This window comes from Lampetra planeri, chromosome 16 (genome assembly GCF_965212315.1).
Source record: "Lampetra planeri chromosome 16, kcLamPlan1.2.h2, whole genome shotgun sequence".
Taxonomy (NCBI): domain Eukaryota; kingdom Metazoa; phylum Chordata; class Hyperoartia; order Petromyzontiformes; family Petromyzontidae; genus Lampetra; species Lampetra planeri.
Genome location: NC_136122.1, coordinates 8250913 through 8277150, shown reverse-complemented (window position 1 = coordinate 8277150; position 26238 = coordinate 8250913). Strand labels below are relative to the sequence as shown.

The window sequence follows — 26238 nt, the reverse complement described above, 5'->3', positions numbered from 1 at the left end:
TAAAAAGGACGTCATGATGAACAAGCGATTATAACCTTTTAATGAAATAAGTGTAAATCTTGACTTAAAGCTTTCATGACCGCAGGAATTCATATTCTTTGGGTCTTTCGGTAAAGCCACGTAGGTAGGAAAAATAATCGTCTTCACCTGAAGACGATTGCTTGTGTTGCGATCGAAACGTCGTGATTTTATTATTTTGATTATTTTTTCTATCTACGTGGCTTTACCGAAATACCCAAAGAATATGAAATAAGTGTGTCACTGCGGCCTTACAAATGCACATGAATGGATGCAATGACTATCACGTCGCGCTCTGCTTTTCGCTTGCAAGTTTCAGATTTACTACAATACACCCGTCTTTGGACGGGCAAAAGACTAGTAAATTATATATGTGTAGACTTGCACCTGTCAAGGGAACGTGGAATTTCCAATACTGTCTCAAGAACGCTGCCCCTTCGCCAGGTAGAAACAACACTGACCATATTAAGGTGGAGTCGCTTTGATAACGACAACGTGAACATTTGAGCATTTCAGTTTATGCATTTTCTGTATTTATTACATGGGATCCGCGCCGTATAAATGTAAATTTTTATTGTGTTCGTGGATATTTTTCAGTATGTAAGTAATGATGGACAATGGGTTGTTTTTATCCCAAAAAAAATATCAATTAGTACCGTCAGCCTCTATGGACCATCTGGGCTGTGTTCCCATTAGACACAAATGTGAATGATTTTAATGGGTGTCACACCGTTGCTCTATAATTTGCACCTGTGAGCAGCTAAAATAGCAGTGTCCCTGTGCTGCCTTGATTGGCTCTACGTGTTCTTTCCTATAAACACTATGCATCCCAGCGGGTATTGCTCACACCCTGATGATGATACTCTGAAAATCAAAGCCTGGTGAATGCTGCTGGAAAGTACTCGACCAGACATTTTCATTTGACCTTAATGTTATTTTATTTCACTTTGTATGATGAATTTACACGCTCGATTCTAAAGTTTATTTTCATTTCACCAGGTGAGACCTCGAGAGACCAGGGTAATTATATTTGCAAGGGTCACGTGGGTCACCAAAATCTTAAAAATAACGTTAATTACTATAATGAATCAAGTAAAATTTGAAATACAAGCAACTCAAGAGAAATAAATAATTATATTTTAAAAAATATTAATATTTTATAAGATATAATTCCTGTAATGAAAATTGGCTTGGACAAATTACTTTTGAAAATCCTTCAAAGTACAATTAGGTTACGAAAACATGAACACGAATTTAAGGTGATAATTGTACCAATATGCAAACATATGTCAATTATAACTGCATTGACGTTTTCACACAGAATCAACAGTTTAGGGTCGTATTGTTAATTTTATACATAAGCTTTCACGACCAATATTATCATTCATAATTGTTTTCCATTATTCGGTCGTGTAAAAAAACCCTTGACATGACTTAAGACAAAAAAAACATTAAAACAATCATCGTATTGTTATTTGTGTAGAGAGTAAAAGAAGCCGACGATTATTAGGAGATAGAGGGAGACCAAGGTTGAGATGGGAGGATGCGGCGGAACGAGAAATGAGTATAGAGAGAAATGAGGATAAAGCTTTCGTGACCGCACTAATTCATATTCTTTGGTTATTTCGGTAAAGTCACGTAGATATCTACGATAGAGGACTTGACTAGAGAAGAGGCACATAATTGCACAGCCTGCAAGTGTCGAGGCAGACAACTTTCTATGCATTTAGCAGATGCGTCCCGGTTGAGCCTCCCCGAAATTTGGCACAATGTTTTCATGATGCGATAATAAACTTCACGATATGACCATAATTACAACATAGCTTTTCAGTTGAGGTTGGAAAAGTGTTATATCAGATTTTATTGCAGGTTGTACAAGCATTATCATTTGTTAAATACATATATACGATTCCTTTCTTTCTCTCCCTTTCATGTCGTTTCGTTGAGTTGGAATGGATGACTGCAGATTTGTTTTACCCTATTACCGTGAATTTTCAGCGTGGTATGTCAGACTCAGGTTTCGGTGTAATAAAAGCATTAAAAATACATATATATAACGTTTCTCTAGTGTTTGTAAATATTATTTAGAATATAAAATCATTTTTTCGATTTAAAGCTTTCGTGACTGCAGGGATTCATCTTCTTTGTTCTTTCGGTAAAGTCACGTAGAAGGGAAATAATACAATTTAAACATAATAAAATACAATTCTCACGACGTTTTGGCCACAACGCAAGCAGCCGTCCCTCAGGTGAAGAACAGGGCTGTCGGAAAGACAGCGTCTGAATGAACACCACAATGGTGTCGGAAAGACAGCGTCTGAATGAACACCACAATGGTGATGATCGTCTGTCCATCCATACTCAGTAGGGCTTGGCACCACAGGGTTAGCCTGCAGACAGCACTTCCAGATTGCTGCCTGATAGTTGTTTCGTTGAACATGCGTGAAGAGACAGTCTCTACATGGTGGCAGCTGGCTTGACTCGACTTCTCCCCTTTTGGTGCAGAAGAGCTGGTAGCGCAGTTCGTTCACCTCACCAGTGCTGCTATTAGCAACATACATGTGACAGGTGAACTGCTCAATTGTCTGGAACAGCTCATCACTCACATTCCATGACTGCCCCAGTCGACTAAAAGTCTCTTGGCAGGAAGTGTCCTTTCTCACCATCTTCAGGGCATTCGGCTTCCCTCGAGCGGCGAATGCACTAACCGTGTCACAGCCTGTGAAGGCGTGTAAGCCAATTAGGCTGTCACAGATGCTGTCTCCAAGTGACCTTGCCAGTTTGCTGATATCGACAAACCGCGTGCGGTTCTGTGTCCCACACTTCTGGTAGATGGGACAGGTGATGTCCTTCTGGAAGCCAAGACAAAGCACCATGACATCAGTGTCCTCAGCTGTGATGATAACAGCCATTGAGCCCACATTTGCTGCATGCAACACCTCATCACTGATGTTAGCTGTGGCCAAGAATCAAACTCAACAAAGGCATAGAAGATGGATACAGATTGAGTAATCATTGGAAGGATGTTATTAACCAGGTAAAACCATAACTGTGTAGTGACATAAGAAGGGAGGGGCTGCTGGGGGCTCTGGGTTCCCGGGCGGGTCCAGACGCTTAAGCCTCTGGGCGCCAGGCGTTGGGTTCCCAGGCGCTTAAGCCTTTTGGCGCCGCCAACGAGGGGTGGGGCCGTGTGCGCCACCACATCCAACAGAGCACACACAGCCCCCCCCCCCCCGTTGGCGGCGCCAAAAGGCTTAAGCGCCTGGGAACCCAGCGCCTGGCGCCCAGAGGCTTAAGCGTCTGGACCCGCCCGGGAACCGAGCCCCCAGCAGCCCCTCCCTTCTTATGTCACTACATTTGCTTTTGGCCTGCCTTCATATCCGCAGCTCCAGTTTTCCTAACCCTCCCACTCCCAGCCCCGCCCACTTCCCCTCCCCACCCCGGCATTTTCTGCCGTGCTTGAGTCTTACTTGTAGCATCCACCCCCCTGCCCCACACCCCCACCCTCCCTGGCTCCTCCCCCCATCTCTTGCCTATATGGCCTCTTTTTGCAGCAGCCCCTTTTGCCCACTTCAGCAATTGTTTCTTGCTGTGGTTGTCCCACCTGACGACGGACACTTGTGTTGCGCCCGAAACGTCGTGATTTAATTAATTTTATACCTACGTGACTTTACCGAAAGAACCAAAGAGTAAAGGCATAGGGCTCGTGTCCGCAGTGCGCTTACCCAATGCACCACCCAAGTCAAGACAATCGATGGTTGGCCACCCAAGTCAGACAATCACCGACGTACTGAACTCCTCCTACCCTGAGGGATTCATTCCCGGCGGCATTGCAACCATTCACTCTGCCCTCACGTGAAGCTGTTGCATTGATTGCTAATCTCGACATCAAAACTATCGTACATGTATAACTGCTTCCCCAGCTATACGAATATAGAGTATTTACCTGCACAAATGGAGAGACAGTCAAACACATGAGTATTACGTGGACCGTGGAGACGACGAGCAACATGGCTCCCTATTGGCTGAAAGAGCGCACCTAAGAAATAGCTCATTTGCCGTTGGAGGGAGACAGATGATATCAGACGTACCTACCTATGCAGATGAGAAGAGAAGAGGTATGACGAGGGAGGCGAGGAGAGAAGTCATTGGATAGAAACGGAAGAACAATAGCGGGAAAGAGACGGGAAAAGAGGATCGGAGAGGTCTCGGGGCGCTTTTGATGGTGAAAGTTGAAGTGAACGTGCACTGCAGAAGATAATAAAATATTCTCACACCTTTTCAACAACCAACGTGTCAGAGTCGTTACAGTGGTGCCAGCGGTGGGATCAACTACAAGAGGTCTCACGCTGGTCATAAAAGGAACCCCACCGAGACTCCAGGAGAAGAAGAGGATGGGGCAGCAGCTACTCCAAGCGCCCCAGGCTGAAATGGCCTGGAAGACCGACCAGTTAAGAAGCCCGTTGGCGATCATGTTCAATTTGTACGTTCAGAGTCAATTTGTAGCTGCGAAAGGGGGGAGCATGGGAATTGTAGGACAAATACAATAATTTGTATTGGGGAGTTACTGGTACGGGCCTGGTTCTAGTCTCTTTCACATTGGCTGTTACCTGCCGACTGGGGACTGATTACACAATGTAACACAATTTTTGTTCCTGGGTAGTTTGATATTTCGTAATTGCTTATGCCTAAAAAGTATAGAAGATGGTTATCATTCCCCACAAACTTTGCTTTTGTGACCAGGACAGTGCTATTTTGAAATTTACCTATTTTCAATGAGAAAACGGGCGAATTTGTGTATTTTCGTTCACAAAGCCAGAAAAAAACCATATGAATCAATATTAACATGTATTTATACTAAAGTTGTACAAAAATTACTACAAAAGATTTAGAAGTGAGTAGTTTTTCGAGATTTATGAATATACTGTAAATCATGAATCAGCCCCCAAATGTAGTCTCCAATCATGTTCTTGTTAAACTGTCATTGATAGCGGCGTTCAAAGTTCAGTATATCCTGGTGGAAGCACTCGCCTTGCTCCTCCAAGTACGCTCCCATGTTCTCCTTGAATTTATCAAGATAAGCATCTTGGATATGGACTTTGAGGGACATTCAATCTTGACTTAAAGCTTTCGTGACTGCAGGAATTCATATGCTTTGGATCTTTCGTTAACGTAGATAGGTTAAAAGAAAATAACAAAAAACTACGTTTCGATCACAACACAAGCTTGTGTTACGAGCTTGTGTTGCGATCGAAACGTCGTAGTTTGTTATTTTCTTTTAACCTTTCTACGTGACTTTACCGAAAGACCCAAAGAATTTGAGGGACATCCTACAGCCCATTGTGCATAGTTCTTCACCAGTCTCAACCAACTCCACGTAGTTTTCGACCTTGTGATTGCCCAGGAAGCCACGAACCACTATGACAAAGCTGTTCCAAGCCGCTTTCTCCTTACTAGTGAGCTTCTTGGGGAATTCATTGTACTCCAGGATCTTCTTTATCTGTGGTACGACGAAGACACCTGCTTTGACCGTTGCCTCAGACAGCTTAGGGAAGAAGTCTTGAAGGTAATTGAAGGCTGCCGACTCCTTATCTCCAGCTCTGACAAATTGTTTGATGAGGCCCAATTTGATGTGCAGTGGTGGCATCAGCACCTTCCGGGGGTCCACCATTATGAGCTGTCAATGAAGAGGAACATCTCCTTCAGCCAGGGTCTCTGGGGAGATCTGGATCACAAGCCTAATGCAGCTGTTGCAGCTGCATGAGCCACAGTCCTGAACCTCACCCATTTCCCCTCAGCATCAGGAGGGGGGCACGATGCTAACCCCAGCTGCAAACGATGTTGAAATTCCTGCTTGCAATTATCCTCAGCTAGCTGAGACCAGGTGACTGCGGGTTTGAATGGGGTCCTATATGGACACCCACCACCGGAGTGGAAGAATGGTAGGCGTATCTTACAGATGACAAATCAATGGTCAGTGGGGAGATCAGCTCCACGGTTGGTCCTGGTGTCAAGGACATGGGCCCATATCCGCTGGTCCGTAATTATATAGATCCAACAGATGTTCTTGCTTGGACCCGGCATACATTCCATGATGTTGTGTGAATGCACCAATGCCGGAACAGCGTGTTTGTAATAACAAGCCCATGGGCTGCATGTAAGTCTAGCAGCCTCCTTCCGTTATTATTGAGCTGATCTGGCCCATGCCTTCCGATCACTGCAACCCAGGAGTCTGCGTCATGACCCACTCGGGCATTAAAGTCACCTAATAGGATGACTCTATCCCGAGGGGCCACTTTAGCTAGCACCTGGGACAAGAGGTTATAGGCGTCCGACTCATCGGCCTTGTCTGCATCCCTCCACTGATGTCCATCTTCGGTGGGGGCGTAAGCAACCACCACCATTCCTTGCCTCTTATTGATGGGAAGGCGAGCCCACAGTAGCTTGGGACTTACAGCTTCCCACACCTCACCACCACGCTCCCACACGTCTTCATTATTTTGTTGAAAAGTGCCACTCCCTGCTGTTTGGTTGTTTCCTGCCCCGAGTGGAGAACTGTCCACCCCTCAGATACAGTACACCACTCTACAGTACACACTACGGTACACCACGCTACTGTACACACTACAGTACACACCTTACTGTACACCACACTACAGTACACACACTACTGTACACCACACTACAGTACATACAGCATACACACACTACAGTATACACACATTACAGTACACACATACTACTGTACACACACTAGTGACACTACAGTACACACAAAGACAAGAACACACGAACACAGACACAAAGACACAGATGATAAGACACTAAAAAAAGTGCGCCAAAACGTTCAAACCAAAGCCTTAGACAATTTGAAAAAAATACGATGGATGAACGCGATATTAACGCACACAAACACCGAGAAACACAAAGCACCTCCCTACTCACTTTCAAACTCAATCAGCTCGTCCGCTCTGCCATATTCACACAAAACAACAACAACAACAACCACCACCACGTAGGTCTATCACAAACAACAACAACAACCACCACCCTGAAGGTCTCTCAAACACACCCATCACATCATTAATGGCCGAATTGGAGGTGAAGGTGGTGGGGCCGTCGTCGCCGCCGTCATCGTCGACGTTTCGAGTGAGAGCCAAAGGCAGTGAGAGGCAGGCCCCGCAAGCTGCGTGAGACGATTGTCCTCCCTGCTCCCCTAGGTCGACTCGGCCTCAAGTGAGCACCTGCCGCGGTGTGTTACACATCGCCACTGGGGGAAGACAAAGGTGGCTGTGGTGGGGGGGGGGGCACCACCGCTGTGTTTGTGCCGTGCCGGCCGTCGTGGGTGCTACTCGCCAACAGCACTTGCCCCGGCGGTCTGTCAAGCTTATAAGGGGACCTTTGTCTATGATGATGGAGAGAGTTGAGGGGCGGGGAGGTGGGGGGTGGCGGGGGGAGGGGCGGGGCGGGGGCAGGGGCGGGGCGGGGGGAGGGGCGGGGCGGGGGGAGGGGCGGGGCGGGGGGAGGGGCGGGGCGGGGGGAGGGGCGGAGCGGGGGGAGGGGCGGGGCGGGGGGATGGGCCGGGGGGGGATGTGGTGGTGTGCGTGGTTTATCGTAGTAGTGGTGGTGGTGTGCGTGGTGGTGGTGGTGGTTGTGTGCGTGGTGTATCGTAGTGGTGGTGGAGTGTGGTGGTGGTGGTGTGCGTGGTGTATCGTGGTGGTGGTGTGCGTGGTGTATTGTGGTGGTGGTGTGCGTGGTGTATTGTGGTGGTGGTGTGCGTGGTGTATCGTAGGGTGGTGGTGGTGTGCGTGGTTTGTGGTTGTGTGCGTGGTGTGTGGTGGTGGTGTGCGTGGTGTGTGGTGGTGGTGTGCGTGGTGTGTGGTGGTAGTGTGCGTTGTGTATCGTAGGGGTGGTGGTGGTGTGCGTGGTGTGTGGTGGTGTGCGTGATGCGTGGTGGTGGTGTGCGTGGTGTATCGTAGGGGTGGTGGTGGTTTGCGTGGTGTGTGGTGGTGTGCGTGGTGTATCGTAGTGGTGGTGTGCGTGGTGTGTGGTGTGCATGGTGTATCATGGTGTGCGTGGTGTGTGGTGGTGGTGTGCGTGGTGTATAGTGGTGGTGGTGTGTGGTGGTGGTGGTGTGCGTGGTGTATCGTGGTGGTGGTGTGCGTGGTGTATCGTGGTGGTGGTGTGCGTGGTGTGTCATAGTGGTAGTGGTGGTGTGCATGGTGTATCGTAGTGGTGTGCGTGGTGGTGGTGTGCGTGGTGTATCATAGTGGTGTGCGTGGGGTGTGGTGGTGTGCGTGGGGTATAGTGGTGGTGGTGTGCGTGGTGTGTGGTGGTGTGCGTGGTGTATCGTAGTGGTGGTGGTGTGCGTGGTCTGTGGTGGTGGTGTGCGTGGTGTATCGTGGTGCTAGGGGAGTGGTGATGAGAGTGGGGAGGAGGGGAGGAATTGGGGAGGAATGGGGGTGTACGGGGGGCGGCATGCTGAGCCCCAGGACCAGTGAGGACGGGCTCTGGCTCGGCACAGCCAGGCACACGATCGGCTGCAGACAGCAGAGAAAGGAGGAGACATTTTTGTTTTAAAGAACAAGGACCGCAGTGTTTTGACTACGAACAGTGTCGTGATTACAGGGACGTCCCTGCACGCCTTACCCCCGCTTGCCTTCTGCAACGCGTGGACAAATTCATCATTTAGTACCCGGGACCTAAACGTAGAGAGTGTGTTTTTAAACAGGGACCGCGCAGATTTTTTTTTTGGGCCGACTCGTCTTTTGATGATGCCAAAATGATTTTAGAAAAAATAAGCAGCTGCATGAAGGACGAAGAATAATGGTTGGAGCTACGCGTGTGCGCTTTGCGTTGACAGCGCCGAATGTGTCCCCCGTCAATCACCGCACAGGTGTTGCAGCGCGCGTGCAGGTAGCGGGACGCGTTCGATTGACTCCGATCACGCAAAACGCAAGTCCCGTAGAGAACCTTCATCAATTTCTCGTGCAATAATAATAACAACAACAACGAAAAAAAGCAACACAACTCTTTGCGGATAATTACGCAGTGCTATTTTGATTTTTTTTTAAAGGGACATTATAATTTTTTAAGGGGTTATTCATGCACGCGCAACCTGTAAAAAAGGTGGAGGTCAAAATGATGAAAGCATCAAAACTGCTTAGGAGCAAGGTGTGTCTCTTCATCGTCCTGGCTTTGCTGTCACTCTACGGGATTTACGAGCTCTTGCCGATGCACGGCAAATTCGACGAGCAGAAACTCATTCGGCTGGTGAAGCGATCTGGCGTCCTGTGGAAGAAAAACAAAACCGCTACGACACTGTTCAGGTAAGAAAGCAGCGATGATGCAATGCAACGTATATTCTATGGGAACCTCATTTGCCAGTAAAAATATGATAATTGGTTCTTTACCCTTCTATCTGGCAACAAAACTGACACCTTTTTACAAGGAGTCATGTTTGCATAGACCGCAATACCTGCAGTCATAATACAAACAAAAGAACATAACTCTGATAATGGACAGTGCACATTATCAGAGTTATGTTCTTTTGTTTGTATTATGACTGCAGGTATTGCGGTCTATGCAAACATGACTCCTTGTAAAAAGGTGTCAGTTTTGTTGCCAGATAGAAGGGTAAAGAACCAATTATCAATTAGCAACGTATATTGAGAAGGATTAATATTCGTTGGTTCTTTCGGTAAAGTCACGTAGATAGAAAAAGAAAATAAAATCAAGTGAATAAAAATTATAAACAACACTGATGTCGACTGTAGCCTGGTTTTTAATCGGAGTGAGTGTACTGGCAGTCTATAATGTAGACTGTAGCCTGGTTATTACGCTGGGTGAGTGTACTGGCAGTCTGTAATGTAGACTGTAGCCTGGTTATTAAGCTGGGTGAGTGTACTGGCAGTCTATAATGTGGACTGTAGCAATGGTTATTAAGCTGGGTGAGTGTACAGGCAGTCTATAATGTAGACTGTAGCCTGGTTATTAAGTAAAGAGAGTGTACTGACAGTCTATAATGGAGACTGTAGCCTGGTTATGAAGCTGAGTGAGTGTACTGACAGTCTATAATTTAGACTGTCGCCTGATTATTAAGTTGGGTGAGTGTACTGGCAGTCTATAATGTACATAATCAACGTTTTTGGGTTAGATCTAACCCAAAAACGTTGATTATGAATAATATTGGTCGCGAAAGCCTACGTGTTAAACTGAGTCTATAATGTAGACTAGCAATGGTTATTAAGCTGAGTGAGTGTACAGACAGTCTATAATTTAGACTGTCGCCTGGTTATTAAGCTGGGTGAGTGTACAGGCAGTCTATAATGTATGTATCTGCACGATTCATGTTACAGCTTTTGCTCTCTGATGATGTGTTCGCGTCGTTACGGCCTGTTCTTCGGTACAGTGTCCGACGTTTCGCTCCCAATTGCTGGGAAGCATTTTTTTTTAACAGAGCAGCTCCCTAGCACGTGCAGCGCAAACGTCATGCTGACAAACAGCACGCGGCACAACCGTGGAAACCCGCGTCTCGAGTGTTCATTCAATGATTCAATCCACTACCGGATAAAGGTTTTTTTTCTCTTCACGTCATGTGAGTCAGTAGTAGTGAATCTTGACTTAAAGCTTCTGTGACTGCAATAATTAATTATTTTTGGGTCTTTCGGTAAAGTGACGTAAATAGAAAAATAATGAATCACGACATTTCGATCGCAACGCAAGCAATCGTGTTCAGGTGAAAAAATACAGCAGGCGAACCTGCTTAGGCAGGATAGGTTTTTTTCACCTGAAGACGATTGCTTGTGTTGCGATCGAAACGTCGTGATTTTTTAATTATTTTTCTATCTACCTGACTTTACCGAAAGACCTAAAGAGTATCAGTAGTAGTACTTTGCCATGCTTAGCAAGTCAGTGCGGGTTGTCGGATGAGTTGAGTTGGGTGGGGTTTGGGGAGAGGACTCGCTTCAGGCATGATTCGCCCCACTTGTAGCCGAGGTCTGGAATCGAACTCAAAATGTTCTTTCGCCAAACCACTGTGCCACCGCTCTACCACACATGCAGGAAAGACCATAGAGTCTTAAGGTAGTAAACGTATGGAGGGCATATTTGACTAAGGCTAATATTTCTTGTTTCATGAATGAATACATGAATGTTGGGCCATGCTAATTACTCCAATTTGAACCAGTTACTGTTGGTAATGATGTTTTGATGAGGTCAGATGTATAAGAGCCTCATTCATTGCACGAGTTGGGAATAGTTAAGGCCGATACACTAATTAATGACTTCATCACTGGTGAATGTAATATCATGAAATGCTCACCTTGAAAGACTTTGCGTCAAAGGAATTGATGTTAGCTTTCTGCTACAGTATTCACCGGATTATAAGCCGCTTTGGAGAAAGTAAGACGCACACCAAACTTGTGTCCGGTGTCAAAAAAATTACAGAAATCTGGTCACACGCGTGCACATCGACACGATTTATAAGACGCATTCACAACTTTTGCTTTAACATACAGGAGGGTGGGAGGTGGTAATGTGCGTCTTATTATCCGGAGAATAGAGTAATATTTATTGCTTGGCATTCTCCATTATCCTGGAATTTCCTTATTCTATAGTATGAACAAGAACTAGATATTCAGTATATGCACGATGCTATACGCATACAACTTATGTATATGCAACAATTGATTATATATTTTTGTAGGGGACTGTATATTTCAGTTATGGCTGGGATACAACGTTGTGGTACAGTGGACGCGTGGGCGTGGGAAATTGTACGAAGGAATATTTGGGAAGTCACATGTTGAGTCAATTAAGAACAGATGGCCCGTCCACGTGGGGACACGAGCTCATTGTGGACGGGGCCGAAAGAGGGTATATAAGAGGGAGCCCAAACGCAGTACGGGGCACAAGGCTGGGATGAGACTGAAGAAGGACGATCAAGGCGGGGTGCTGCTAGGCTGGATTCAACAGAGCTGCACCGACTCTCCCATTTGTAAATAGACACCTTGTTAAAATGGACACCTCCAAGGTACTCCTTTACACTGGTGGCAGCAGTGGGATGTCAACCTTTACATCCTGATGAAGAACCGAAAGAGGAGCTCAACAAGAGGAGGAGGTGCCGACCCGCTGGCGGTGATGTTCTTGGGGGAACCCGAGATGCCGCGACTGAAGAGCCCCACGGAAGTGTGGCGACAGTTGGCGGAGAAGGTGGACCGCCTCACCTTGTCGATCGAGCGGCTCATCGCGGGGATTGTCGACGAGAGAGATCTTGAGCGGGCCGACAGGATGGGGATGGAGTCGCCGCCCCTTGCCATGCGGCGAGCCGACAGTATAGAGCCGGAACAGTAGCCGCTTCCTCGCTGTACGGCGATCTGACATCGATGGGCTGGAGCAGTCGTCGCTCCTCTTTGTGGCTAGACGTATGGGAATGGATCATCTTGTGCAGCTGCGGTCCCCGGCTGTACTGCAGGCCACCATCACACCACCTGAGCCGGTGCCACAGACATCTTTGAAACCAACCCAGAGCCCAGCAGAACGAGTACGACGGCTGGGCCCGATCAAAGAGTTTGCGGCCACTGGAGGCGACTGGGCGGCCTTCGTCAAGTGTTTCAAAGCGGCCATCACCGTCAGCGGCTGGAATGAAGAAATATGCCCTCCGAGCCCTGCCGACGGTGCATGACGATGGGGTGCTGATGGCCTTCTGTGCCATCGCAGAGGCTCATCGTGCCACATTACAACAGGCCTATGAAGAGATGGCGGAAATCTTCTGCCTGCCACCATCCAGTGCCAGGCAACAGTTCTCGAGCTTGCAGCGTGAACAGAATGAGCCACTGATGGCCTTCCATTGCACCCTTCTGGTGCTCGCTGAAGTAGCATTTCTCAGGATGGACGAGGCGGCCAGACGCGCTGGATGTGGAGAAGATAGAGGCCTCATCCAAAAGAGTGGAATCGTACTGCCCGTTGTACCGGAGAGCGACCGGACTTAGTTGTGGTTCACGAGATACCTCCTGGTACATGAAGAGGCAGGAACGCCGACCCTGATGGTGGCAGTACCATGTTTATGAGGGACTGATTATTATCTGAGTCGGTTGTCCATTACAATCTTGATGGACCAGGATTGTATTGGGACACCGTTAGGAGAGCGAATGCGTTTTTTGCACCCAGATATAGAAACCAGCAAAATCGCTAGGGTAGTCAATGGGAAAGGGGTGGCGACAGACCGTGAAAAAACTTGCCCTGTGGAAAATTGGCCTACATCAACTTCAATAGAGGAAGTACGGTGGTTTTTGGGGTTTGTGTCTTATTACTGCCGATTTGTACCCCAATTTGCTACCATAGCGAAACGATTGCATGGCCTCACGCTCAAAGGAATGTGATTTTAGTGGGGAGAAGCAAAAGCGACGGCTTTCCAAGCACTGCATTCTAGATTGACTGAGGCTCACCCACTAGCATACCCGGATTTTTCCTTGCCGTTCATCCTAGATACGGATGCTAGTGACGTCTGCATTGGGGCTGTGTTGTCACAAATGCGAGAGGGCGTGGAAGTGGTGATCGCATATGGGAGTCACGTGCTTTCTACCATGGAGCAACGGTATTGCGTCACGCATACAGAACTCCTAGTAGTGGTTACTTTTGGTTTCTCATTCCAGCCCTACCTATACGGCCGCCGGTTTACCGTGCGGACCGATCATGCGGCACTACAATTCTCACTCTGGATGGATCAACCGTCCGCGAAGATGGCTAGGTGGATAGAGAATCCAGAAGAGTACTCTTACGACGTGACACTCAGAAAGAGTACCCGTGACTGTAATGTGGACGTGCTGTCAAGATTAAAATGGAAAAACGTGTGTACCTGTACAAATGGGATAGCTCGATGTAAAACGACCGTCCCCGAATCGCCGTGCCTAGGGACACCAATAAACGCGGTGATCGATGACATGAACGAACTGCCCGAGAATCATGAACTCGGGCTAATACGGACCAAATGGATCCGCTTACAAAAAAAGGACTACTCACTGGAGTCCCTTGCCGCACAGTCAGCTGAGTCAGCCAAGGAAATACAGCCACGAATGCCATTCATAAAATGGCGGGGACTGTTGATGAGATGGGACCCTAGACTGCAGCGCTGCTGCTTGGTGGTTCGCACCCTCCTGTGCCACCAATTGTTATCAGAGATGCACGCTTAACAGCTTATGCACCTGGGTCATCGAAAAACACTACTCGCATTGAAATCCCATCATTATTGGCCAGGAATGGCTAAGGATGTGCGGGATTGGGTAATTTTTGCCAGGAGTGTGCGAAGAGGAAACCTCCTTCACAACCAGTACAACCTCCCCTGCAGTTGATCGCAGTATAAATGGAGAACGAGTTGGTCACGCTAGACATTCTTGGTCCGTTCCGAAAAACACCTAGAGGTTATAAATATTTACTAATCGGGACAGATTATTGTACTCGATGGCCCATGCCAGACCAGATGACCACACCCATATCGGAGGCCTTTCTCCACGGATATGTCTTGGACAAAGGCCCCCCTGAGAAACTGCTCACAGCCAGGGTCGAAATTTTTCCACAAAATGGCTACACGATGTATGCAAAATGATAGACATTAAGAAAATTCGAACATCACCATTCCACGCCCAGTCCGATGGACAGGTGGAATGGCTCAACCGCACGCTGTCTGTGATGCTGTGCCACGTAGTAACAAACAGACTGGTACTTGCACATCTCAGGAGTCTTAGGAGCTTATCAAAGGGCACCGCACACGTTGACCGAGCTCTCCTCCTTTTGATGTACGGAAGATAATTATTTGCCCACAAAGTGCACGCATCCAGATGGGGCGCTGGCAGTGGCGTAGCTAGGATATTTTGTGCCCAAGGACGAACTATAAAATTGGCGCCCCCCCCGTTGAATCACATACCAAAATGTAATTACATGACATGTAGGCTGTGTGTGGCGGGATATATAAACTTTTAGTTTGAGGTGTAGATTTGTGCAGTAGTTTCAGGCTGCCGCACCCACCGCAATACGTTATAATGTGACGTTGTAAGCCTAATTTTGGCGCCCCTTTACCTTGGCGCCCGGGGACATAAGTACCCCCCTGCCCCCACTAGCTATGCCTCTGGGCACTGGCGATGGATGGTCCACCCGAGTCACTTGAAACCATATTGAGAACCACCCACAACAACTACCACCCAGATTCATAGAGGCCGAGCCTCGAGGTGTCGCGACGAAAGCCGAGGGGGAAAACTTTTACCCCAGCAAAGTACACTCTCAACCTTCCTTTCTAGGCACGACCTTGTTGAGGACTAAGATGAGGTGGAACATGGAGGGTGTCATCCAAAAACACGCCGGAGAGGACCAGTACCGGGACGAGCATGCAGTTCAAACGCGTGCTAATGCACTGAGATCTGGAGTGACGGTTGAGGGGATGTGTTGTGTGTTGTAATGTACATGTATGCTCCCCTCTAATCGGTGTACTAGACACGGGGATAACCTGTATTAACCACGTCTGCAAACACAGGCTATTGTTGGTCATAACACCATCCCCCCATTTTTGTTCTACAAGGCCCCGATGTTCAGCGTTGACCAACAATTATGTAAAATAATCCCGGGCCCCTAGGGAATATTCCCTTGTGTAACTCATATCTCGAACGTCAGGGAGAATATACTTCTCCCGTGTGAAATTCGATTGTCTAAGTAATATACGTCCCCTAATGTTAGGTAACACTGATCTACAATTTTTTAGACGTCGTCTGCTTCAGAGATGAAATGTGCTGTTTATTATGGATTTTGATTTGCTGAATTCAAATATGACAATTAAAACAACTCATTGGCTACTGTTCCCAAGATATTTAAGGTTTTACATTTTACATCTATGTACATTGTATAGATAGAGTTTTACTTGTAAATGGTAAACCTTTGTATTTTCATGTGTTTATGGTTGCTTTACATGATAACATGTCACCTGTCCTGTTCAAGTAACACTTAAAAAAATCAGCAAAAGGGTTGTATAAATAACATTTATTTTGACAAAAAGGTAAAACTATTATGTATATATAATTAGATTAGTTTAGTCCTTATTCAGTGTCTACTCGGCGCTTCTTGGCTTGTCTCTTGTATTCATTAAATGGAGCATCTCTTGTCACTGTCCAGCAGTAGTCTGCAAGCATTGATGGGCTCCATTTGCCCTGTAGCGTTTTTCCATTGTTGCAATGTCCTGGTGAAATCGCTCGTCATGCTCATCGCTCACTGCTGAGAGTGCAAAAAATGCATCTTTAGTGACATGTTGCAACTCCCTGTAGTTGTCTGCCTTGTTGTTTCCGAGAAAATGTGTGGCCACTAACTGTAAGGTGTTCCATGCCGTCTTTTCCTTGCCACCCAGTTTAATGTCAAATGCATCATTTTGAAGAAGTTCACGAATCTGAGGACCCACAAAGACACCTTCCTTTATCTTAGCTTCACTTAACCTTCAACATTTGCTACGGAGGTACTTGAAAGCTGCTTGTGTTTTGTCCATGGCTTTGACAAAGTTCTTCATCAGACCCAGCTTGATGTATAAGGGTGGTAACAAAATCTTCCTTGATTCAACAAGTGGTGGATGCTGAACACTTTTCCTCCCAGGCTCCAATGACTGTCGGAGTGGCCATTCTATCTTGATGTAGTGGGAGTCTCTCGCACAACTATCCCATTCGCAGAGAAAACAGCAGTACTTTGTGTATCCAGTCTGCAGACCAAGCAAGAGAGCAACACCTTTGAAATCGCCACAAAGCTGCCACTGATGTTGGTCATTGTTTATGCACCTCAAAAGTTGTTTCATGTTGTCATAGGTTTCCTTCATATGGACTGCATGACCAACTGGAATTGATGGCAAAACATTGCCATTATGCAGCAAAACAGCTTTAGAACTCAGCTTCAATTAATCAATGAACAGTCTCCACTCATCTGCAACATGAACGATGTTGAGGGCTGTCCCATCACACCATCGATGTTGTTGCAGGCTGCCAGGAGATTCCACTGCTGCAGTGTGAAGCCCAACAGCTCTGCCTTACTCTTGGGTAGTTCCAAATCCCTGACAAGGTCTTTCAGTTCACTTTGTGTTATGAAGCGTGGTTCAGTGCAAGAGGATGGGATACAATATGGGTCAAGTGACATTGATGGTTCAGGACCAGAAGTTTCATCCTCTTCCTCATCTGACTCAAGTGAGAATGATTCTGGTGCATCAGGAATCGGCAGTCCTTCTCCGTGGGGTACTCGGCATATAGCTGATGAAATGTTTGGATAATGTACAGTCCACTTTTTCTTCTTTGACACACCTTTCCCAACTGGAGGTGCCATTAGAAGTAGCAATTGCTTATATGATCTGATAGCTCTCTCCAAACCATTGGCACTGCAAAAGGCATAGATTTCATTTTCCTGTTCAACCACTGGCGAAGATTTGTTGCACAAGTGTTGCAGCATATTGTGGGCCCACATCTTTTTCTGATCTCCAATTTTGCAGCCAAAATAAAGGTGATAGGCGTTCTTACCCATAGTGGTTATACTGCACTTTTGTGTTGCAAAAGTCACTTCACTACAAACATAGCAGAAGTTATCTGCTTTGTTCACACACGTATGAGGAATCTCTGCTCACTTTAGCTAAACCGAAATGTGTCCCTTTGCAAAATCAAATACTGACAAAATAAGAGAGCATGACACTGTATGATTTCTAGAGCTGATATAGGGCAATTTGTTCAGCAGAGGGATGTAAGCCTAGTTATGATTGCATCATCCATGACTTCTCGGAATAACATGCTGGAATTTATATCACGTATGGCGCAGTACCAGGTTCAGATTGCATTAATCATTGTTTTGCTCAAAAAGCAAGTACTGCCCAAACCCAGTCATAGATTTATTCATAGATCCAGTCAAAGATGTATTTTAGTAATTTCTGGTTTAAATGTAGATCCCTTCCCTTTATAACTCACTTATCCTCCGCCTACATCAAGTCGAGGGTTGTATATACCAGAGGTGTGGACTCGAGTCATGTGACTTGGACTCGAGTCAGACTCGAGTCATGAATTTGATGACTTGCGACTCGACTTGGACTTGCATAACAATGACTTTGTCCCACCTATGAGATGTGGACTCGAGTCATGTGACTTGGACTCGAGTCAGACTCGAGTCATGAATTTGATGACTTGCGACTCGACTTGGATTTGCATAACAATGACTTTGTCCCACCTCTGGTATATACTGACCCAGTAGCATCGCTTGAAACTAGAGCCAATCAATTTTAAGCTTCATTTTCATTCTCAGTGACCCAGAATTAGTAAAGTTGGACTACATTTATTTCGGAAGCATTTTAGCTGTAGACTAGTGTAATTGTATAGGTTAGATGGCTATGTTTTTTCGTCGTGGGGGGGGGGGGTGATGTAGGGGACTATGTTTGAGTTATGGTTGGGGTACACGTTGTGGTACAGTGGACGCGTGGGTGTGGGAAATGTACGAAGGAATATTCGGGAAGTCACACGTTGAGTCAATTAAGAAAAGGTAGCCCGTCCACATGGGGACACCGGCTGATTGAGGACGGGCACAAAAGAGGGTATATAAGAGGGAGCCCGAACGCAGTTCGGGGCGCAAGGCTGGGACGAGACTGCAGAAGGACATCCAAGTGGGGTGCTGCTAGGCTGGATTCAACAGAGCAGAGCTGCACCGACTTTCCCATTTGTAAATAAACACTCACCTTAAATTTCGATTTAAAGCTTTCGTGACTGCAGGGATTCATATTCTTGGTTCTTTCGGTAAAGTCACGTAGAATGGAAATAATAAAGCGATAAAAATAATAAAAATGAAACATAATAATGTTTTATTTTTATTATTTTATTATTTTCCATTCTACGTGACTTTACCGAAAGAACCAAGAAGAACACTCACCTTGTTAAAATGGATGCCTCCAAGGAACTCCTTTACTTGTTTAATTATTTCCATTAACATAAATGTCGTGACCTTCATCAATTCATTGCAAGATTAATGTTTCCACCTTGTGTCGGTCATGGGGATTATGTGACTGTATTTGACTGTACTTCACTGCTCTGGTTATTGCGTATTGGTGAAGGTGAAGTCACCCACTGATATTGACCGAAGTCGGGAATCGAACTCGGGTCACCAACGTAGTGATTCTGCTGTACTTTATGTACCTTATATAACAACGTCAATGTAATATGGTGCATGTTGTACTAGTCATTATGTAAAGTGTAATTTATGATTGCTTAATATGCTTGTTTACCCAGGAAAGCCTGACTGAATATCATGACTGGCAGGAGGGTCCTGCAAATTTCCCTGTCGTTGGCAATGATTGCTACTTACGTTCCAACTGAGCAATTTTTTGTATGTATGAACTTCTTTCGCACCGTACGTAGCCAACCGTGCTACTTGGAGGTGCGGGGGAAGGACAACAAACTAAACACAAAAAGCTGTTCTAAATAAATGAGTTTTCAATCTAGATTTAAACGTGCATAGCTCCAGTGACTTTCTAAAAATCATGATTATCCATAATAAGTTATAGACTGTACCATTGAATAATATTAATCTTCTTCCAGCTATGACATGGGACCAGAAAACATTGGCACTGACAAAAAAAAAACTCATCAGAGACGCATCTGTTGGACAATTAAGAAAAGTGGGCTTTAGATGTTCACCTCTAGAAAGATGATGGCCGATGGCCGAGTGCTGAATGGCAGCCAAAGGAGGGAACGCATCAGAGAGGACGAAAACCGCAGAGATGGAGCGAGGAGATCAGTGTGCAGGAGTGAGATGGATGGTATCAGCACTGGGCCGTGAGAGATGACGATAGCATGGCGGGGGGGGGGGAGGCCTTGATCTAGCAGTTGGATGGACAATGACTCTTACTATATGATATTTCAAGTATATGTAAACATACTATATGTATACATCATAAGCTGTGTATAAACTGTTGGATGTGTGTGTACAACAAGGCACTGCGTAGAAAGCCAGTCAGTCTGGCTCATTAACCACTGCAGTGTGCATTGCCCTGCCCATGCTGCTGACATTTGGGCTACGCCCATTTCAAACCTTTAGAAACAGTTTGCCTTTAGAAGCTAACCCCCTTTTCCTGATGACGACCGCTTGTGTTGCGATCGAAACGTCGTGGTTTTTTGTTATTTTCTGTTAACCTATGTACGTGACTTTACCGAAAGACCCAACGAATATGAATTCCTGCAGTCACGAAAGCTTTAAGTCAAGATCTAATATACGCATTGTTTTTTAAACTGAATGGCCCACACCAGAGACAGCTTTCTTTAGAGCCTAGTCTCAAATAGTGTTAGACCATAGAACGCCAAAAGGAGAACAGCACAAAGGCAAAGTACTATCAGGGCATTTATCGCTCATGGTGAGCAGCTACATCATGGGACCTTTCTTGCCGGTATCAAAATATAAAAAAATACCCTTTCTGGCAATAAAACAGGTGTTAAGATGTTAAAACACCAAACAGAAACCTTTTGAAGAAAGGTCCCATGATGAAATAGCAGAGGTGGGACAAAGTCATTGTTATGCAAGTCCAAGTCGAGTCGCAAGTCATCAAATTCATGACTCGAGTCTGACTCGAGTCCAAGTCACATGACTCGAGTCCACACCTCTGTGAAATAGCGAAGATGAAGTGAGGTGACAAGATCGATGTGCAGACAAGATAGAGATAAGAGAGGTTCATTGGCAATTGTGTGTATTACCTTGTCATGGATTTAAATTTGAACTGATATTCAATACACCCTTATTTTCTCACGAATCTAATGACCCCCGCTTTTGGGGGGGATCCCTTATCTCTTGGCGTCAGCGGCGGCTTGACGCCACGGTGAGGATATAAACAGAAAAAAAAATTGCGTTTTGCCAATGCGCTGGTGGTGATGTCATTCTCGCTTGTGTTCTCTCGCAGGCAAAAGATTGAAAAGTGCTGTGACCCGCTGAAAAGCTTCGCTCTCACGCAGAAGAATTCTCCGGTGGGAAAGAAGATCTGGTTTGACGGAGAGCTGTTCCATTGGATCACTGTGGACAACGACACCTTTGGTCTATTCCCACCTGTGAGGACCCCTTATCGACGATAAACCGTTCACGGATTGTAGTCTCGTGTGTGTGTGTGTGCTTCATGGGGGATTCCGCTGTATGGAAGTTGAACATCTTTCGCACCGTTACTGTAACCAACCGTGCTCATCGGAGGTTTGCATGGTTGGCTGCTGCGGTGTAAACCCTGAGCACACTGGACTCGCAATCCAGAGGCCCCAGGTTTGATTCGATCTCCCGGCGTGGCAGTTGAAACAATGGTTGCAAGTTTATTGAATCCACCCTGCCTTTGTCCTTCCAGCCGTATCAGTGAGTATAGCACAGTTAGTCAATTAGTATGTCACGTGCAGTGGGGTAAAGTGTAAATGCTTCCACCTCCAAGACCTTTTGTCACTTGTTACCTCTTATAATAATAATAGTTCAATTTATAACGCGCGCAAATTTGCAGACGTAGTGGCCGCAACTCAGAGGCGCGGAGCCAAGCTCAGAGTCGCTCGAAAGCACGTGGCTGTAGAGGTGAGTTTTTAAGTTTCTCTTGAAGGAGGCGATTGAGGTGATGCTGCGAATGTGCAGAGGGATAGCGTTCCAGACTGTTGGGGCTGCCACCGAGAAGCGGCGCATAGACACCTTTCCTGGATTTTAGTCTTGTGTGTATGCTGCATAGGGATGCTGCTGCTTCGTAACGGTGAGCACACTTCACTTGGAAACCAAAGGTGGCTGGTTTGACTTTATCTCTTGGTGCGGTAGTTGAAACAATGGTTGCAAGTTTCTTAAACCCACCCCGGCTTTCGTCCATCCAGCCGTATGAATGGGTACCTTTTCCAAGACGCCTTTCCAGTGTGGAAGAGTAGGCCAAATACCTGCCAGAGGGGCTTTCTAGAGCGCCGTCTAGAGGGAGCCCTTCCACCAGCAGTCGTGTTGGCTTGAAATTGCAGGGCTGCACTTTTACCTATATGCTTCAAATGATTCAGAAACGAGGTCATTAACAAAAACTACTGCAAAAAAACTCAAAAGTTTGCAAGGAAGCGTGGAGTGATGTACGCTTGGAATTGAGGAACACACGGATTACGTCAGTGCTCTAACTTATTACAGACAAATTCAGACCTTATTGGTCACCCCGTGCCATTATACATCTCAATGGTGAATGAATGGCATTTTGGGCCACCATATATGTGTGTATGATACGTTCAACTTTAAATACGTATTAAATTTTGCGCTGCCAATTATCTCATTTGAAAGCAACACCTGCTTCATTACATTTTATTTGTTATGAAATGATACTTGGACATGATAAGACATTTTGTGACCTTCATTTGCAAAGTTTAAAATCTTCAATCGTTGCATATTTGACGTAACGATCACGCACACGCAATTCGACGCGCCTGATTTCTGCACGCAAATAACAGTTTTTGTTTCTAAATTTGAAGTTTTCGTGACTGCAAGGATCCATACTCTTTGGTTTTCTCGGTAAAGTCACGTAGGTAAAAAATAAAAAATACATTTAAAATGAAAACAAATAAATAACCCATTGTCCATCTAGGCTGTATATTTTTTTACCTACGTGACTTTACCGAAAAAACCAAAGAGAACAGTTCTTGTATCAACGAATCTGCATAGTTGGTCTCTCATTATTATTTTGGATAGGCATTGCTCATAACTTTGAGAGAAAAACCCCCCCACCAATTACCATGTAGTTGTTATGCGGCAAACAGCCAAACTGTTTTCGGCGTAGACGCATTAAAATGCAGATCAATCACGCCACAGTGTTTATGTGAGAAAGTATAAATAATGCAGCGGTCTCCATGGCGCTCAGTCTGCACGCCATTTCACATGCAAAGTAGCCATTGAGTCTTGCAGCTCAGGGATACTTATATTTACTCAGGCCATCGAAATAAGCTCCACTGACCCTCTTGATAATGCTGGTGGGAGAGCACGCAGCAGAAATGCCTTTGCGTAGCCGATCGTATTTTAAAACACAACACAGCAAGCACGAGGAAAAGCATGGGCACAATTTGGATGACATGGTGGACTTTTGTCAAAGTAATATTTGTATTGATTGAAAAAAGTCTACCACTTAAACAACACTAAGCCTTTGCATTTTCTCATGGCTGATGTGTTTTTTTGTTTGTTAACACTGATAAAAAGCAGACTGATGGAGAAAATAAACAAACCAGTGGGTAGCAAATCACACGTAAAGCCCTCCGAACTTAATGGAGCAAATTAAATGCTCATTCCCTGTTGTACACATTTTTTGGAGATCCTGGTGCGTTGACAGTGGTGCACAAGCACAAATAACAACAAAAACTGAACACGATGCCTTCAAAAGGAAATATATATATGAATAGGCGAAGTTTCGGGGCAATGGCCCTCCTTTATAGCACATATATGAGTCCCCATTTTAAAGATTCTTGCAGTCAAGTGACAGGAATGTTGGTACAATATTTTAACACGGGTGGCAATTAATCGACGGGCATCATGATTTTTCGTCATGTACACAGGGTGAGAACCGGAGCAAAATTCACGACTCAACACAAGCAGATTGCATCGTGACTCATTCAATTTACCGTTAAACATCTTTAAAGTTTGTTGAGCAATGACTCTCCCGTCCCCCCAACCGTATTTCCATTTAGGTTTTTTGGATTTCCAACATTTATAATGATTACAAAGTGGTGAATGTACCCCGACTGATATTTTATAAACGCCCTGAGCATTTGAAAAGAACTCGACGGACGGAAGCGTTTCATGTGCCATGTTTTAGGACAATGTTGAGAATATATTGGGACAGGACTAAAACTATAAACAAAGAATCGTAGAAAAAAGACGTTAACAATCGGTGTAATACAATCCCAGTGTAGACATATACATCCGTTTGACCGTGTTGCCAAAACACACGGATACTGTACACCGTGCCCCAATAATTCCATCCAGGCAAAGAGTGGATCTTGAGACGTTTCCATCGCGGCACCGTACCGGTCGCGCGTCCAATCTGTTGTGACGTTGGCCTTGCCTGACAGGAGGCCTCCTTCTACAATGTCCTTGGAATGGGGACATTGGTTGGAGCCACGGGGCCTTCGTCGCCTACGCGTTTCTGATGACGACGACGATGATGATAATGAAGCATTATTTAATGATCTCATTGCTCACTGCGTAAAGCTTCTCATCGCAAACAGTTTTGCTCATTTCACATTATAAGGGAAGGGGCATTCTTAGGGCAGTGCATAATAATCCATATATTTTAAATGTATTTTTATACAAAAAAAGTAGGTGGAGGTCTACCCCCGATGTATTTACGGGGACTCCTCTACTTACGAACGAGTTAGGTTCTAGAGGTCATAAGTCGATTTATTCGTCCAACTTTACTCCTGTCTGAAATTAAAATTAATAAAAATAAAATAATAATAAATCACGACGTTTCGGAGGCAACACAAGTCTCCGTCATCAGGTGGGACCAATTAAGTCACAGCCAGATTTGCTGTATCATGTGAGGCCTCACATGATACAGAAAATCTGGCTGTGACTTAATTTTAATTTCATTTTTTACCTACGTGACTTTACCGAAAAAAACTAAGAGTATGAATCCTTGCAGTCACGAAAGCTTCAAATCTAGAATTTACTCCTGTCGATTCCAAACATGGTATGCGGCATGTACACCAAACACCGGGAATGGCTTTAAAATGTGTATAATTTCCTGTCGATGCAATTGGTCCTTCACGTTCTACAGATGTAGATGCCACTGGTTCATCACGTTCTGCAGATGTAGATGCCACTGGTTCTTCACGTTCTGCAGATGTAGATGCCACTGGTTCTTCATGTTCTGCAGATGTAGATGCCACTGGTTCTTCACGTTCTGCAGATGTAGATGCCACTGGTTCTTCACGTTCTGTAGATGTAGATGCCACTGGTTCTTCATGTTCTGCAGATGTAGATGCCACTGGTTCTTCACGTTCTGCAGATGTAGATGCCACTGGTTCTTCACGTTCTGCAGATGTAGATGCCACTGGTTCTTCATGTTCTGCAGTTGTAGATGCCACTGGTTCTTCATGTTCTGCAGATGTAGATGCCACTGGTTTTTAAGGTCATGCCGATGTAAAAAAAACGGTCCAAGAGATGTCTGCACAGTTGCTGTCTTCTTCTGTTCATAAATCAACTTGTAACATGCAACAGGATTATGTTCATGAAAAGCACAAAGAGAGCGTCGTAGTGAACCGCACAGCGACAGACATTGGCGGCGGCCCAGACACGAAATGCCGGGAATGCTGGGTAATGACACTGAACGACCATCGCCATCTATTGCGCGGCGGTTGAACTCATGACTCTCGATCCGAACAGGGCAACTGGACATTCGGACAGGTTTGTTCGTATCGCTGAAAGTTTGTAAGTAGAGGAGTCCCTATTATTTTATTATCTCCCTTCTACGTGACTTTACCGAAAGAACCAAGAAGATGAATCCCTGCAGTCACGAAAGCTTTAAATATAATTATTTTATTACGTTTTATTTTTATTATTTTATTATTTCCCTTCTACGTGACTTTACCGAAAGAACCAAGAAGATGAATCCCTGCAGTCACGAAAGCTTTAAATGGAGAATTATTTTATTATGTTTTATTTGTATTATTTTATTACTTCCCTTCTACGTGACTTTACCGAAAGAACCAAGAAGATGAATCCCTGCAGTCACGAAAGCTTTAAATGGAGAATTATTTTATTATGTTTTATTTGTATTATTTTATTACTTCCCTTCTACGTGACTTTACCGAAAGAACCAAGAAGATGAATCCCTGCAGTCACGAAAGCTTTAAATCGAAATTTAGAGTCCCTGTACGTTGAACTTGTTTTGCGCCGTACGTAGCCAACCGTGCGAATTTCAGATGCCACTGCTGACCAGCATGGCAAAGTATGATCACAAAACACCCGCACGGTGTAGGGAGGCACTCATCCAGCAGTGGATCGATATAAGGGCTGCACATGTACGTGTGCTCTCTCAAGCAGTAAATGTGTGCCGTTCACAAGAGGGAGCTCTATCGATCCCCTCTGTTCATGTATGTGGCTCTTCCACACATATTGGAAGAGGTGGGAGTGCCCTACCGAACGTGACCTGCCGATCGACTGACTAGAGTGTGACCATTGGATGTCTGTGAAAAAGAGCTTCATAGCTTATCG

At 45.5% G+C, this 26238-nt stretch overlaps 1 protein-coding gene across 1 annotated transcript in view; it reads left to right on the top strand.

Annotated features, from left to right (window-relative positions):
- The first annotated feature begins 8513 nt into the window (after positions 1-8513).
- ST8SIA1 (ST8 alpha-N-acetyl-neuraminide alpha-2,8-sialyltransferase 1) overlaps positions 8514-26238 on the top strand; it is a 31095-nt gene continuing 13370 nt past the window's right edge. Inside the window, exons 1-2 of the mRNA XM_078601481.1 lie at positions 8514-9347; positions 20954-21098. Of these exons, the coding sequence (XP_078457607.1) occupies positions 9124-9347; positions 20954-21098 (369 nt within the window). The 5' untranslated portion in view covers positions 8514-9123. The remainder of the gene's footprint in view (positions 9348-20953; positions 21099-26238) is intronic.